At 38.3% G+C, this 17,279-nt stretch overlaps 1 protein-coding gene across 4 annotated transcripts in view; it reads left to right on the top strand.

The window, feature by feature from the left end:
* POU6F2 (POU class 6 homeobox 2) overlaps positions 1–5,829 on the top strand; it is a 310,811-nt gene extending 304,982 nt beyond the window's left edge. For 3 of the 4 annotated variants that reach the window (XM_054058201.1, XM_009568483.2, XM_054058202.1), the window contains exon 10: positions 937–5,829. In XM_054058201.1, coding sequence (XP_053914176.1) covers positions 937–1,441 — 505 coding nt within the window. In that variant the 3' untranslated portion in view covers positions 1,442–5,829. The remainder of the gene's footprint in view (positions 1–936) is intronic. The other variant, XM_054058203.1, reaches the window with a different exon arrangement.
* Positions 5,830–17,279: the final 11,450 nt, after the last annotated feature.

Genomic DNA, 17,279 nt, shown 5'->3' with positions numbered 1-17,279 from the left:
GGCATCAGAGGAGCTGTGTTAAGATTCTTTTAATGCGTAGCAAGAAAGGATGAACTCGCTAAATGAAAGAAGTACTTATTCTGTAAGACTTGAAATGTGAACTCAGCTCTTCTGCTTGTTTTTTGAAAGGATTAAAGCTTTGTGTGGCTGCTTTTCCAGATGTTTTATAATACTTGTAAAATCTGGTTTGGCAAAAGACTTTTGATGGCAAAATGATATATAGAAGACCTCATTACAGGAAATGATATCATTCTGGTGCAGTTTGCAGAAATCCCACAATAAACCCAGCTTGGTGCCACAGCATATTAGTAGACTATTATGCTGGGTTTCATCTGGAAAACATGAGTCTGTCTTTGCACATTGTGGGGGCATTCAAGATAATTGCAAAGTGTCCAGCTGTTTCAGCTGAACACCACCGCATCTATGGGGATCTTTTTCCGACCCAGAAAAGGGATACAGCGTTAACTTGCAAACAGTGAAAATTGCTGAAAAATGAAAGGAAAGGAAACCTGATATTCAGAGGCTAGTAACTGCCATTGGTTTGTGTTATTAAACCCATGGTGTTTGGACCACATGGGATGGGAGGGGAAAGAAAAGGATTAATCACAAAGACGAGATGATAAAGAGCAATTGCCTTTGATGTCATTTCCTGTATTAGACTTGGCCTTAAGGGTTTGTAAATTCATCAGAAATATGAAAACGCAACTCATAACCTGTATTACTTAGTGTACTTAGAATTTTGTTGTAGTGCTCGTTTTGTGTTAGCTTAAATATCTAGCTATTTATATATATATATATATATTTATAGATAAACCTATCTGATAGTTTTCGTAATCCATTGTAAATTACCTCTGCCAGTCAATTAGTCAGGCAGGCAGGAAGTCCCACCCTGGCAGAGCATCAGTGTAAGACTCTTCTTTCTCAATTTTCCCTCAGACACACCATCCTGAGAAGCCACTTTTTCCTACCACAGGAAGCCCAAGAGAACACTATAGCTAGCAGTCTGACAGCCAAACTGAACCCTGGCCTTTTGTATCCTGCCAGGTTTGAAAAGCTGGACATCACCCCTAAAAGTGCCCAGAAGATAAAGCCGGTGCTTGAGCGGTGGATGGCTGAGGCTGAGGCCCGCCATCGAGCAGGTATGCAGAACCTTACCGAGTTTATCGGAAGCGAACCATCCAAAAAGCGCAAGAGGCGTACCTCATTCACGCCACAAGCCCTTGAGATCTTGAATGCCCACTTTGAGAAGAACACGCACCCCTCTGGGCAAGAAATGACAGAGATTGCAGAGAAACTGAACTATGACCGGGAAGTAGTTAGAGTTTGGTTCTGCAATAAGAGGCAAGCACTGAAGAACACAATTAAACGTTTGAAACAACACGAGCCTGCAACAGCAGTTCCTATGGAGCCTTTAACAGACTCTCTGGAAGAAAACTCCTAAAAACAAAAACAAAAAAAAATCAAAACAAAACCACACACAAAAAAAACCCCGCACCAACAGAAACATAACCATTCGAACTCTGTGAAAATACCTGTTCATCACCCTTGTAAGTAAAAGACTGAGAAAACTACAAGAAGGACAAAACAGTTTATAAATGTCTATGGGTTTTCCTATTTAAAAAAACAAAACAAAAAAATACACAACACTTAGTGTGTATGTGTGTGTTGTAGAATTAGTTCCCCCCAAAAAGAAAAAGCCAGTTTTTTTAAATGGACTTAAAGTAAACCAAATAACTGCTTACTTTTTTTCTGTATATTATGGAAATGTGAACACATTTTAAGGAAAAACAAAACAAAACAAAAAAAAAACCAAAAAAAATAAAAGAAAACTTTTATCTGTTTAAAAGCGAATACAAGCCTGCCACCTGGAGGAGTGATTGTAGCCTTTCAGGTATCAAGTGCTGATTCACTATGAAAACTATTAACCAAAGTCAGAAACATGGCATTGCAAACTAGATTGTTAGTCTACTCTTTTATGAGTGTAAAATTGTGTTACGAATTTTTACATTTGTATTTTTCAAAGAGGATGACAACAGGATTAATTTCTCTCATTGTTTGCACCTCCTGCGGGTGTATACAAACAGCTGTTAAAGTCATTCCATTGTGGTCACCTTCTTTCCATCTCTTGTAGTCAACAGTTTTGCAGTCTCCAAGTGTTTGGGTGCCAAAAATAATTTATTTTTATTGTGATTTGCAGGGTGTGGTATTTCTCTTCGAAGGGTGTATGTCTTGGTTTGCATTTCTATTTTCTTTTCTGATTCTTTTTGCTGCCTCTCCTCTTCCAGATCATTCTCTACCCCTTCCCCAAACCCACATAGCTCAGCACTGTTCGAAGAGTTTTAAAAAGAGAAGTGAAATCTGAACACTTTTATATTGATATGCTGAAATGCAATAGAGGACAAAGAAGGATTAGGATTACGTCTCACACACTGAGTCCACACTGAACATTGTACTCATTGTCGATTATGTAGCTTGGGATTTCTCTGTCCTTTGGCCATGAACCTAGAGAGGTTAACCAAACTCATTTTGTAGTATAAATACAAACTTCACACTTGGTTCAGCACTGCATCTATAGCATGGTTCTGTTTGAAGTAATTTCTCTCCAAAGTCCACTAGCCAAGGAAATTTCTTGAGATTCTGATGAAAACAAATGGACAGGAAGAGAAGTGATGAGGATGTTTTGATCATTACATCACGATGGACTGTTTTAATGGTAGTGCTTTGTTCCTTCTGCCTTTTTTTCATGCCATCCTGATACTGATGCTGGCCCTGTTGACCTCTTCATTAGGAGGCTATGTTTCTGCAGATGTTTGCTGTGACTGCTGGCTAGACTAAGCAATCAGGACAGAGGGAAACCCTTTATCTTTTGGGAATAGTAAGGTGGGTCACCTGCAATATGTTTCAGATGAATTGATTTTCCTTTAAAGACAACTTACCTTTGCGGCTTCCTTTTTGATTGGACAAGCATCTTCTAAAACACTGTGGCCTTTGAATCTCACAGTATACTAAGGCTCAGAGGGAGGGAAAGGTATTGCAGGTTATCAGCGGGGTATGGGCTGACCCGTGAAGGTCACCTGCGATTTTAATCTTCTGCTGAGTTCTGTTCCAGCCTTTTGGGTTCAGCCCACTATGAAGGTAGAAGCTGCATCTTGATCAGGACTTTATAAAAGATAACATTAGGGATTTGGTTCAGCTCACTGTAGAGATGGAATAAAATTCTGCTGGTATAACACCTGATTGCATTCACTGACCTCAGGATGGTTGTACTGTGTTTTTCTCGTCTACCCAGGACGTTGAAGATGGTTCCTGAAGTGCTGGAGTCTTCAAATAACACCTTTCTTACAGCATTTTCAAGAACTCAAGGCTATATCAAAAACTTAGCGAAAGAAAGGGACTTCCATTGATTTCCCTAGGCTTTGAATCTGGCCCCAGCTATTTTATTAATGGGATTTGCCTTGTAGAATGGGGTATTTACTGCATGGTTGGTGGAGTTTTAAGGCTTCAGAGACCATCATCTATGCCAGAAACTACCTCTAAATGTGAGCACTCTCAAAGGTCAGGGTTGGAAAGCATTGAGAATCCAGTACTCTGGGCTGGGCTCACATCCAGCAAATGCATTTTAGGCTTTAAGCTTCAGCAGGGTATGTTTAAGGATATTTTCAGTATTGCTTTTATGAAGAGAAGAGTGAGAATTGTTATTGACTCTTTTCAGACTGTTGGCATATAAATATCTCCTGGGGGAAAAAACACCTCAGTAACCACAGGCAAATTGTGAGGGACAAAAAAGTTGCTTTACCTAAGCTGAACATGTAAAGTAAAGAGACTCCCACAGCAACATCTGCCCCTCTGGTTCTTCTTTTTCCCTCTCAATCCACAGAGACCCGTATCCATAGATATATCTATATTGTCTATACCAAACATCTCTAAACTTGCAGCCACAATTCAGTTTACATAACGATCAGGAGACCACTCAGAAGCTAATAGGAAAGCAGGGCAGAACAAACCGTATTGGAAGCAGACACTGCTGAAGTCCTATCCATGTCTCCAGGATGCTGCTAATTGTCCAGTCATTAATGCCACATACATGATTCAGCCACCCTTGAGGCCGTATGTCCCCCTGCTCCCTCCACCCCTATCATCAACAGCCTGGGAACAAACCCATCGACCATTCTTTGCCTAAAAACTAAATTGCCAGTTCTCCGAAGGACTGTTCTAAATTTTGTGAAGAAAAAAAAAAACCAAGAAGTGAACTAAAACAGTGTATGAAAGATATTAAATGTTTAAAAATCTTCTGGCAGCAGTTATATAAGCTCTTTTCTGTTCCAAAGTACATATCGGGAGGATGTAACTAGGACAGTAAAAATGTAAAATAAATACAAATTGCCAGCTTGGAAGAAAAAATTATGTTCATCTTACGGTCTTAAAACCATTCATGTGCAGTGATTTTTTTTACAGTTTTCTAATTTTGTATTATGTTTTGTAAATTATTTATAAAGTGTTGTAATGCTTCTTATATTAATTTTTCTATAAACAAATTTTTGCTATGAGGCATAAATGGTGCCTGAACAGATTCTTAGGAAGATAACTTACGTGTGAATCATGCATCTTTGGGGGGCCATAAATATTTTGCTTTATTTTGTTACTTGCAACATTTCTGGTTTCCATTTGTAAACAATTTTCATGTATTGATTACATTTGAATACTTTTTTAATTTTGCATGTGACTAAAAGATGGATTGCTACCAGCAAATGAAAAAAAGTCTCTTCAGTCATATGTGAAGGTTTAATGGTTTTCCAATGTATTGATCATTGAATTTTTAAAAAAAATCTATATATATAAAAAATTATTATTTGAATAATGAACCAAGGGTTCCCTTACTGTTCTGATTTTGTCTTTTTATGTTTTTCACTGAAAAGATATTTTGGACAGTTGAAGAAATCAAATGCATTCAAATGGTTCCAGTTTCTTTATGTTATTACTGAAAAAAAAAAACATTAAAAAAGAAAAAAAAAAGAAAAAAAGAAAGAACAAGGAAGCAAAAAGGAGCTAAGAAGGAACAAGTAGAGGCGTATCAAAGAACTCAAGCTATAACCAAAAAGAAATATGTAAAATGCCTTTGCTCGTCTTCTCAATGCTGGACCAAAGCTCAATGTATGTAGGTATATGCACATTGTATAGATATGGCTAAATGTTGCTGACAATCTCGCAATACTAAACTGTTACTATTTAAAAAAAAAAAAAGAAATACAAAAATAAAACTGTTCATCAGTGTTTTACCTCAGCACTCTACTTGTACCCAGTTATTGACCAACATTCAAATAAGAAGATAAGAGAGGAAATTGATTTCCATGTCAATGTTTGACTGTAAAATCTGTTTGGAAAACATTTTGTAATGAGCTTTTTGTCATGTGGTTTGCTTGTTTCCAACTTGAGATTATGTGGGGCACATTTGTTTATTTATTGTTAAAAAGTGATATTATTATTATTATTAATTATTATTATTACTATTATTATTATTTTTGTCCTATGTGCTATAATCTACAGAATGGTCACCAGGGTCACTTATGAAGCACTGCGAAGAGATCTGTTTTTCCATGCATGGAGCATGCAGCAGGAAAGATGGCAGTACAAAATGGACTGTATTGTGTTGTTGAAAAATACGAATAATTACAAAAGGAGTCGATGTGGTGGACTTGTGACCAAGAAACCAAACTGGATATTTAAAAGCTCCTTACTACTCTGACTTTGAAACCAAAGCTGATTTATCTGCACAGGTTGCTTAACATGAAAAAAAAAAAAAAACATTAAAAAAACTGACAAAAACTGTACTTAATCTAGAGCAATATCTGTATGGTCAGTAAAGCTGCACTTTGTGTATTTCTTAACAGCTTCAGATCTGTCACTTTTAATTTGTACCATAAAAAATAAAGAATTGTTTGACATGAAAAATAAGCTCCTTTCATGTATTTGTCTTAAATCTCATGCATTATTCACATGATCAGAGCTCATGTAATTTCACATCAGCTCAATACAAAAATAGTTAAATGCTTGAAAGAAAGGAAGCAAACCCATTTGCACTCCTGAGCATCACTTTTTCTGCAAAACTAAACACTTTTTCTGTATCCAGAGTGGGCATGTACATTGGTGATGTCTTGTTTTCTCTACAGATATGCAGAGTAGAGGACCTGCTAAGGAATGTTGTCGAATCAGTCAGGTGAGTAAGTATTATCCCCCAGGCCAAGCAGAGCAAAGCCGGGGCACACATGAAGGCCAGAAGTGGTGGATCTCCCAGTGCTTCCACAGCTCCCACAACAAAGCTCCGGTAAGTGAGGGAAGGGGATTGTGGTAGCAAGCTTGGGTCAACATTTCAGATGATTTTGCTTGTGTTTTTGCAGAGCTCCTGAGGTTCATTCCTCATTTCTTCTTGTGATTATTATAACAGGTAGCAAAAATGCCTTTTTTTCAGGCCATTTGCATTGAGTCATGTTGATTTTTGTCTAAATACATGATTCCGAAAAATCAACAATTTTTGAGAAATTAATTAGTTGTATTATAAAGTTATTTTAGAAAAATGCTCTTACAATATTAGAACGTTGTGTTTGAGCCTTGGGAAAAAAAACTTTTGCAAATCCTTTTTCTTTTGACTTTTTTTTTTTAATATTGTTTTACATTTCCAATACCACATGCTCAATAATAAAAAATGAAAACAAAATACTTACTCACATAGAAAATACAGGGAGTACCTGGGATATTTATTTACCCTGAATTTTTCCAGATTGGAATTTCCCTTTTCCATGGGTTTTATGGGATATGTAAGAAAGATAGAGGAAAAAGGTAGCGTTCTTGAAAACAAGATGATCCAGGCACCATAAGCAGGGCAAAGATGATAGAGGTATAGGCTTTTATTTGACCAGCTAGTATACGTGGAAAAAGCGGGTAAGCTTTTCTGTTCCCAACTCTGCTTTGATCTGAACCAAAAGCACCTGAATCCAAAGGTAAATGGAAGATGAGAACAGAGAGAAAGAAGAGCCTGGAGTACCATAATCATTTGAAGTCATATCTTAGTACTACTTCTGCTGCCATTTCCTTGTATCATGGGCTAAACTGTTGTGTGCCTGTTTCGTTTCAAAAGTAGTGACCACAGGTTTCTATGCACCACCTACACACAGGGAGTGTGTCACGGTTGACACCTGGCCGAGCTAATTTCAGCAGCTAAAACCGTGCAGTTGGACTCCTAAATCCCTCAAGGGAAACAAGAGGAAAAAGACTTGTGAGCTGGAAATTAAAACTACAGCTTTAATGAAATTAGAAGAGGAAGAAGAAGAAAATAATATAATATATAAAAATATATTTTATTTTAATCACCCCTCAAAGATTATATGTCACCATAAATATTGTAGAGCAGACGTGGGGAATGGGTCCACAGCTAGGAGGGACCTGAGCTCAGGAACTGGATTCAGGAAGGCACAGATCCAGTATTAGGAGCAATCAGACAAACAAGGTCCTCACTGGATGCCGGCTATCGCAGAAGAGGGATAAGAAACTTGTTATCTCTTATCTTATACCATGTAGGATGTATATGGCATGGAATACTCTGTTGGTCAATTTAGGGTCACCTGTCCTATCTGCTCATTCTTGGAAGTGCGGACCTTTTCTGCCAGCTGGATGGCCTTGGTTACTAGAGATAAATACAAGCATTGGCCTTTTTACATACCAATGCCCTGCGTAATCACTTCTAGAAAGGAAGCTGTCTCAAAAACATGCAGTTATATTTCACAAAATGAAGTTACTTAGAGCAACTGAGTTAAGAGCCAGAAAACTGACTCTAAATTAGCTCAAACCACAGTGGAGTCCCAACACTGTTAATCCCCAAGAGGGATGCCTATACATCTATCCACTGGTAAATACCTCCAAATACCTGTCCCACAGCTTACGTCTTCCAGTATGGATAAGAACAGCCTGGGATAATACAGAGCTACGGAAGTATCAAAATCACACCAGCTCCTCTAGGCATCGTGTCTCCACACCATGGTCTAACACCCATATTTCAAACCCACATAATTCATCCATTTATATGATACAAGGTTGTGGAAAATGATTCTTCATGCTTTCATATCAGCTACTAAAATCCAAATACGTACCTTTTCATTCAACAGTGACGAAACAACACTTTAACATTGGTTAAAGGCTTCCCGACCCTCACCCTATCTAAAAATGCAAAACGTTCTCTTTGGATCATACTACAGGTATTTTTTTTGCCTCATAGGTACATGACCCTACTTAGCCATTATTTAAATAACCTGAATCTATTTTGTCTCAAGAAATAGTGACTATAAGACAGCTGACTATAAGACTTCGCACCCCATACTGACTGCTTGAAAACACAGTACTTCAAAGCTCTTTATGTGCAACATTAAGAGCAAAGAGCACAGTTCTTTCCATGGCCTTGCTTTTGCACTTCTTGCAAAAAACAACGTATTTGCAGTACTCTTGATAAATAATAAACTCCGTGCCCTGCCCTTCCCTTAAGACAGGTGTGATGGAATGAAACCTGGCACTGATGTCAGAGAATTACACAGGGAACACATGTCTTTATATGGCCTATTCACCAATGCAGCTTCTTTACAACCAGTCACTATCTAAATCTGTATCAGAGAGAAAAACTTGGAGCATTAGCAGAGCTTTGGTAAGCAAAGATTCTCTTCCACTGACTTAAAACTTCAATTAAACAACCACTCAGGAAGCAAAACAGACTTACCAAGAGAGAACGTTCTCTTGGGGTTTGTTTCTTAATCTGAGAATTCAGATTTAATATGAATCACTCCCATAGGAGATTGTGGTGTTCTTGAAAGTAATTGAGAATTAAAGAGTTGGAAGGGTTTTTTTTCTTCTCTCTCCCTCTGCTCTATAGACACAGAGATTTGGGTTTTTTCCCTCATTCATAGTCCTTCCACTGTTGCATTTTGCCACATTAGAGACAACAATGGCTGGGACTGAGCAGAGAGTCACCAGGTAGCTCACCAGCAATTACCATGTATTTTCAATCCAGACGCCAATCGCCCTGATTCCTTCTGAAATGCCAGCAGCAGCATTTTCTAATCAACTGAAGCAGCTGCAGGGAGCGCCTGTAGCAGCTCATGTAATAATGAGTCTTTCATTTTATTGAGTTCATAAGGGCACTGAACTTCTTGTATCATTATATGACCACTGGCTTCATGTCAAAACATCAGTGGACTTCTCAGCCCAAGAGCTGTGTGTGTGATCACACGCACACTCAGTGTGGGTAGATGTTGGTTCAGGTCACAAATGCACACAGGCTCAAAGGGCAGCAAAAAAAGGCTTTGATGATACTAACACTCTGCTAGCATATACATGAGTGGGACAGTCCTAAAAGAACACAAAAGATTCTGTTGCTCCAGCACAGCAACAAACAATCTTAGGTCTGGACTTGCTTCCTTCTTTTCAGACACCCCATCCTGTTAATGTGCAGCTAATGAGCTCCTGGATTTCAGTTAACAAAAAATCCATGCCCCATCCAGCCTATCCATCAACACCATCAACAGGAAGATCTCCCACTTTGTACATTTCTCTCAGTGATAGTCCCATGGTGTCAAAGGTCTCAGAGGACAACTAAATCTCATGGCAATTTGCAATTGGTTCTGTGGGAGCCAGGATTGCCTCAGCGGCTCACCAGCTACCTGGCTGCATTGTGTAACCTCTGCACAACTACCTCTTTTTTAAATTCACTGAAGAACTTGTGCTGACATTCAGTCATTCCTGCTAGATTTTTGTTCCGGTTTGAGCTAAAGTAGAATCAGGTTTTGAACTTTTCAGCCTAGCCTCATCTAAGTAACTTCATTTACTGGAATTAACAGCATGTTTTTCAGGCAACGTTTGTCTCTAAAAGTGATAACAAGGGGCACTGGTATGCAGAAAGACCATTGCTTATACTTATACTGCTGCTGAGTCCAGCCCAAGATGTCTTCCCTGTGGTGACGTATCATCATGGCAGGGAGCAATTTCCTTTATTTGTATATATTTTCTTATTAATAGTATTTATTATTGTTGTTATTGTTGTTGTTTCATTAAAACCTTAGTTCTAGTTTCCAACCCACACATCTCTTTCTGTCATTTCCCTTCCCCTTTTCCAGGAGGCGTAGGGGGTGAGAGTTTTGAGGTACAATTCGCTTGTGTTTTTCTGCCAATCAGGCTGGGATGGGGTTAAACCATGACCGTTTCAATACTATTAATGCTATTAATTTTAAACTTTTCATACTCTAGTGAACTGTTGATACATTTTTTCTAAAATTTGTCTTTTAACTATCAACTGCAATGAAAAGAAGACAAAGCTATGAAGATCCATTAATTTCTTTTTGCGAAGAAGGCACTTCGGTGTTTTTTACCACCTTGCCTTTGTCCTTTTGATATTCTCAGTTCAATTATGTGTTCTTATACAGAGGAGCATGAAACTATCCCCAAAATTACCCCTCAATTCATCCTGGTTAAGCTACCTGAAGAGAAATGAAGCTGTTATTTCTTGAAGAATAACAGCTATTTTCAGTTACTAGTTGTGGAAACTAAGGGGACTGATCTTGCAAATGTGTAACATAGATAACTTTATTTACCCAACTAGTATTATTGATGTTTTGATGTTACCTTCATAGATACTTTTAGTGATGTGCATAAGTCTTCACAGGATTGGGCCTACCCTAGGCATTTGTGAATCAATACTCATATTTATCACTTTTTCTAGCTGATCCAACAGTAAATCTTGATGTGTACTTTATTATTTTTGAAACACATACAACTCAGAAGGGACTATATCCCAACAAGAAAGGTACACGCATACTCCTTCTAAAGTCAATACTGCTATTGTTTCTGGCTCAACAGACAGCTAGCAGAAACGCTTGCTACTGACAACAGGCTGAGAGAGTTGGCGTTGTTCAGCCTGGAGAATAGAAGGCTCTGAGGAGACCTTAGAGCAACCTCCCATTGCCTGAAGGGGTTACAAGAAACCTGGGAAGGGACTGTTCATAAAACTTGTAGTGATAGGACTAGAGGCAATGAGTATAAACTGGAGAGAGGCAGATTTAGACTTGACATAAAGAGTCATTTCTTCATGATGAGAGTGGTGAGGCAGTGGCACAGGCTGCCCAGGGAAGCTGTGGATGCCCCATCCCTGGAGGTGTTCAAGGCCAGGTTGGATGGGGCCTTGGGCAGCCTGATCTAGTGCGATGTCCCTGCCCATGGCCGAGGGGTTGGAACTGGATGATCGTTAATGTCCCTTGCAACTCAAACTACTCTATGATTCTATGATTCTAAGATAGTCTGGGTAGGGAACATCGGGGGAAACAGAGTAAATGCAAGAACATAGGCCATTAAATATTTTTAATATACTCTCTATTGTTCCACTCCATTTAAGATCCTTTGTTCTGAAGGTGCCCAAATTCCCATACTGACCATTAATAAAGAGAACTTAAAGCAGCACCATTTTGTGCCTGCGGTATACCTAGTCCCAAGCATGTGCATCAGCAACCTGACTCTAAGACTTATCAGCCAGTCTGTGGAATCAAAACTCACTAGGTGGTCTATACATCCAGAGTGAGAAACACAAAGAGCAGGGATTAAAAATCCACTCTGGCATATGCACTTTTACAGGTCATGGTATCTTCAATCAAATTACTCAACAGGTAATAATACATAATAAAGATGACATCTGAGAAAGGAAAAGACAAAACTCATAGGCATTGGTTAAAAAAAAAAAAAAAAAGGAAAAAAGGCACAACTGACAGAATATGTTTCCTCCGAAGATGTGTTAGAACAGCTGCACACAGTAATAAAAGCCTATCAATTGCTTGGTATCAGCTGAGCATACGCTCACTGTACATCAAGCTTGTGAGGGGTCTGTATTATTTATAACGTGCTTTCTTCTTCTGTGGTTAAAGGTGCGATATCAAAAGCAGGTACTGTGGCCCCAGACATCTACTAAAGATGAGAATATGACAAGTTACATTTATGTCTGGAAATGGCTTGAATTTCACACTAAAATTGAAATCTGACTGTTCTAAAAAAGTTAACATTTTTTAAAAGATAAAGGCTAGGTGTAAGACTATTTTACTGGACTAATAGAAATAATTACCCCAAAACTAATTTAAATCCTCTTCTAAGTCTTTCTAAAATCCCCGGCTGTAAGAAAAAAACATATCACACTGAGCTCACAAGCCACGAGAACACGTACATCCTAGGAAATAAAGATTTCATTAGTCCTAGTGCTGACAGTTCTTCCTAATTTTCAAGTGATTTACAATCTTATCCACCAGTGCTTCACAGCAGGCATACCATGACCAGTGAGCTGTCTGGTCCCACATCCTTCCTTTCACAAAGCCCACTGGTAACTTCTTCAGAGATGTAAATATTCAGACATTGCAAGGGTGCATTCGAATTACAGTAAATGTGCACAACTGTTTTTCCCAGCCTATAGGTAGGCCTTGGCTTCCTTTAAAACTGTCCTTTCTGCGGAGAGTTACAGTCTTTAAAGGAAAGCAGTCTGTCACTTCCATTTCCAACATAGCAGTTATATTGTAATTTAGGATGAAAAAAATCTCTAGCTGAAAAAAAATTGCACTGGGAAGGTGATTAAAAGGAAGGGGGAGAGGAAAATAACTTTCTAGTAGAAACTGTTTATGAGGTATTGTATTAGAAAGTCTATTTTTCTGGCTCAGGGTTTAAATCAGAAAAATGGGTTACTTGTGAACACTGGAGAGAAATAAACACAATTTTTCATTCATTAAATTAACAAAATCTGAAGCAGGTTTGAGGCTATTTTTATTTGCTACTGTCAGCAAGATTTTGCACACTGGAAGCAGCTTATTTAAACTGGGGGGGAGATTTGCAAGTGTATGAGATTATAGATTTACCTTGAATAGCTTCATTGTTTAGATGCTTGAGTGTTGGTTCCAGAGCTGAGCAGGATTTGGACATTTCTTTTCAACACTTTCCTTTTCTTTTCTTCTGATGGTCATCTGCTTTCAAAAAAGCTCTGAAGTTCACTGCCTTGAGCACCTGTGCAGTAAAATGGGTTAGAGGAGGCCAGCAAAGTCTACAGCCAATTCATTTTATCAGAATAAAGGTTGATTGTGCTTGTCAGAGGGCTTTATTCTTTTCTCCTGAACCTATCCATCCAAAGAGGAAAACACATGTCCTATCCCAGAGCACTGTGCAAGCCAAAAGTGCTGTAAGGCTAAACGAAGCCACACCAACCTCACAGGCAGCTCTCTACACTGAAGGTGCATCTTCAGCATCTGTCTGTTAATAAACCCTATGGCTAGAACAGGAGCCCCTGCAATGCAGGCACCCAGAGTGCCCAGTCTTTGAAGTAAAAGGATACTTCAATATGCCAGAACAGGAGATATGAATAAGGAAGAAAACTCATGGTTCAGGCACAGACACTGAGGAATGGAAAACACTGCAGAGCTGACCTTCCAATCTCCAGAATAAAAAAAAAAAATTGATGAAATTAGCTAAAGAACATAGCTAATTCTGCTAAAATCCTGGATGCTTTGTCTTTCATGAGCTGGTAAGGTAATTTCAAGTATAATCCAGATAGTCAACATGTATTTTTTCCCCTTTGCTTAGTCAAGCTTTTTAGTGCCTAATCCAACCGCTTTCCTTTGCCTTTGATGTTTACAGCACAACTTGAGTGGAGTCAGAGACTACGAATACAACTTGCAGATGCAATTTACAGTCTTCACCAGCACCCTGATATCCAGGTCAACTAGGCAACAAGTTTCCAAAGATTATGATCCATAATATTCCCTTGGTATAGGCAAACATTTGCAACAACAGAATTGGCTGCTACACCCCTCCCTTTACTATCCCCAATCACCAAAGATGACTGCCTCTTCAAATCTTCCAGCAGATGCCCTCTTCTTCTCATTCATTAACTCATTTCAGCTGGGACAACCTCAAGAAACACTTAGTATTCAATTTTTTTAAGCTAACTCGCTTCTCTATGACTGAAACAAATTGAAGAGCAATCGCACAAGCAACTCCAACAACAAAGATGCATTAAAAAGGAATGTGGAAAAAGCTGAGAACAGAAATGTCATTCCTGAGCAAGCTGGATCCAAAACCTCAACCCATCCAACCCCCACAAAAAGCAGATAACTATTCCCTGCCTCAGAGTTTCAGTATGTCTTTAGAGAAATTCACACCACCTGCCATTGTGCTTTGAATTTTCTGCTCTCCTACATCCTCTCCACAATACTGAATCTTTTTTTTTTCCTTTGGCAATGTGAAGAATATGCCATATCTGTTCTGAAGAACAAGAAATATTTGTTTGAAGACTGACTTGCCAGAAATACTTGTATTTTTGTTAATGAAGCTCAGATACTTTTTTCTGTGAGAAAAAAATAACCGAAAAATACCACTATGACATCACCAAGTCCCTTATTTGCATCTCAGTCTCATAAATTCTAATGTACGCTGCCATTCTAGTGAAGAAGAAAAACTAAATTTCATTATTTTTATTTCATGTGGTAAGGAGGCCCTAGACATGAGCACGTTGGAATAGAAAGCCAGCTGTTTACCACTCCCTGCTACCATGGTGGGAGGAGGTTTATTGCACATGTGAAGTATCAGAGTGACAGAAAAAATCAAGATCTACCTTTCTCATTGATGCAGTATAGCACATATAACAAGACAGAAGAAAAAAAAAGATTAAGCTCTATACCCCATACATAGACCTTGTCCTTCCACTTGAGACTCCTGACAGTGCAAGATGCTACCAATGTAACACAGTTTTCCTGTTACATATACCACTCTGCTTTGAGCCTGATTTGTCATCAACAATTCACCTCACACAGGATGCCAAATGGTGTCCCTCAAGTGAAAACAACTTGTAAACTAATAAATATGAGGAAGAGATATTTAATAATTGATAATGAAATGGAGTAAAACCAGTGACCTTGGCAGGAAACATTCTGTGTCTTATTTGCAATTGCCAGAGCCAGTCATCCATCCTTCTTAAATCCATTTCCTGTATGTGTTGCATCTCTTGAATTTATACTGCTCCGGCATCAAACCTTAAACATCGCATTTCTGATATTCACTGTCTTGCAGGCTAAATCCAGCAGATTTTGCTCATCCTATCAACAATGCCCTCTTTGCCTATTTTTCCTACATACAGGTATATACGCTTCTCTAAATTTTCCACAAAAGTCTAGCTGTAGAAATATTTGTGAGTTCAATAATTTTATTGATCTTGGTAGCCTCAGGTTGCATAGTGCCTGAGCACAACTGGAGTTTATGGATTAATGGCATGAGGTATATATTTTAGAGTTATCCTTAGAAGCTAGAGGAAAAATGAGGGCTGTATTATTCCTTCTAGAGGTTTTATGGTAGAAAAAAAAGTGCATTGTAGACAATGATTACTCAGTACATTGTGCAAAAATCATTGCCAGGGACCCAAAAAATCACCTCCTATACAGTGTTGTTGGCAGTACAACAAACATTCTACACCAGGATTTTTATAAGTAATATTAATCTTTCCTGCTGGAAATGGCCACTGTTAATGCACTGTCATGGCAAGGCTGTACGTCTAAGCCATTCAGAAGTCCTCTCATTTTAAATAAACTCTTTGTCTATTATATTCCAACCAAACCAACTGTAACTCAATTTCCTTTCTGCATCTTCCAGATGCTTAAAAGGAGCATTCAGCCTTTTGGAAGAGATGCAAGGTTAATCATATTTACCATCTAGCTATATGAATATATGTAAATGAGCATATACAAGTTTATGTGAATATATCTATTTGTGTAATTTTTATATATATACACAAAAACATGCCACACATATAGATGTTGTTACATAAAACTGTATCAATTGTGGCCATTGTAGCTACATTTGAATCCACTACTGAATGAATGGCTGACCCACATTACTGAATGAATGGTTGACCCACTTAATCTTTTACTAAATAAATACATTGCTATGCTATTTTGGGTTTCGGTTGCATTTTAAATCACTCACCCCTAAATTAGAACTGGGGAGGTTCCAAGCTTCAAAAAAAAAGGCTCGCATTCACTAGCCTCCAGAACAAGAGCCGCCTATTCTCTGAAATAAGCCTTCCTAACTATTTTTCCTACTATGTTTGTGGATTTGAAGGGCTCAGCAGCAGCAGGGGAACAGGTCAAGTATTTCTGATTATTTCATTCCTTACACCGCACAGCTAATTATTTTGGAAGAGGTTTTTTCTTCTTATTTATTTTCATCTTTTCATTCTGCACAAATATGGATTGATTTTTTTTTCTTCTGCCATTGCCTGCAGCAAAGTGAAACGCACACATAAAATAACTGTATAAAAGCCTAACAACTTTTTTTCAAGGTGTTTTCTTACACATCCTCCTGGAAGAAAATTCACAAAGGTTTGTTGTCATGGACGTGGAAGATGTTGCAAGAGGAGGGGGGATAGGATATTCATAAACCTGCTTAGATTCAAAACAGTTTTAGAATAATAAAACTTCTTATGTGCAACTGCAAGGAAAGAAGAAAGTAGGAGAGAATTTGGATTCCAAGTGATTAGATATAAGCAATGTCAATAGTAGAAGACAACAAATGAGACTTCAATGAAAACTGAACAAAAATATTTCTCTGCATGTGTGTTGAAACTCATTAGTGAATTTTGATTACTGACCTTTCTGTGTTTGCTTTCTGAACAAATCTGGAGGATTGAACTACAGTGCCATCTTTACTGTCCGAGTCTAAAACTCAAATAAAGTACTTGCACTAAGTTTCAAGTGACAGATGCACTATCTTCACTAGCTACTTTGCACAATGCGATATAAAGCACAAGTAAGATAAGTAGCAGAAGCATCTCTTTGGGGTGTAGAAGAAGCCAGCTGCATACTTAGACTTCAAATGCATAAGGGGTCTGTTTTCCTCTCAGACGTGGTGGAAGACTCCAGTTCAGCGTTGAACAGCAATTTATGTTGTGAAATGGATGAAATTCAAACATAAATTATCCTGTCAAGATAGCCTGTCACTACTGGAGATTACTTGAAAAAATCTGCACTGGTGTTGAATGATACAGGCTGTCGGTTATTTTCCTCTACCCAATACAATCTAAAGTAATAGAGATATTTACATGAAAGTACATAAATTAATTAGTTCCAGTAACGCTGACATTTTCCATCCAAACAACCACTTGGAAGATTGTACATATGTATCCACAGCTTCAGAAGTGTTAAACCTTTGTGTTTGCATTTTGGTAGGGTACCCCC

The sequence above is a fragment of the Cuculus canorus genome, chromosome 2 (assembly GCF_017976375.1).
Source record: "Cuculus canorus isolate bCucCan1 chromosome 2, bCucCan1.pri, whole genome shotgun sequence".
Lineage (NCBI taxonomy): Eukaryota > Metazoa > Chordata > Aves > Cuculiformes > Cuculidae > Cuculus > Cuculus canorus.
This window is presented reverse-complemented; position numbering and strand designations above follow the sequence as displayed.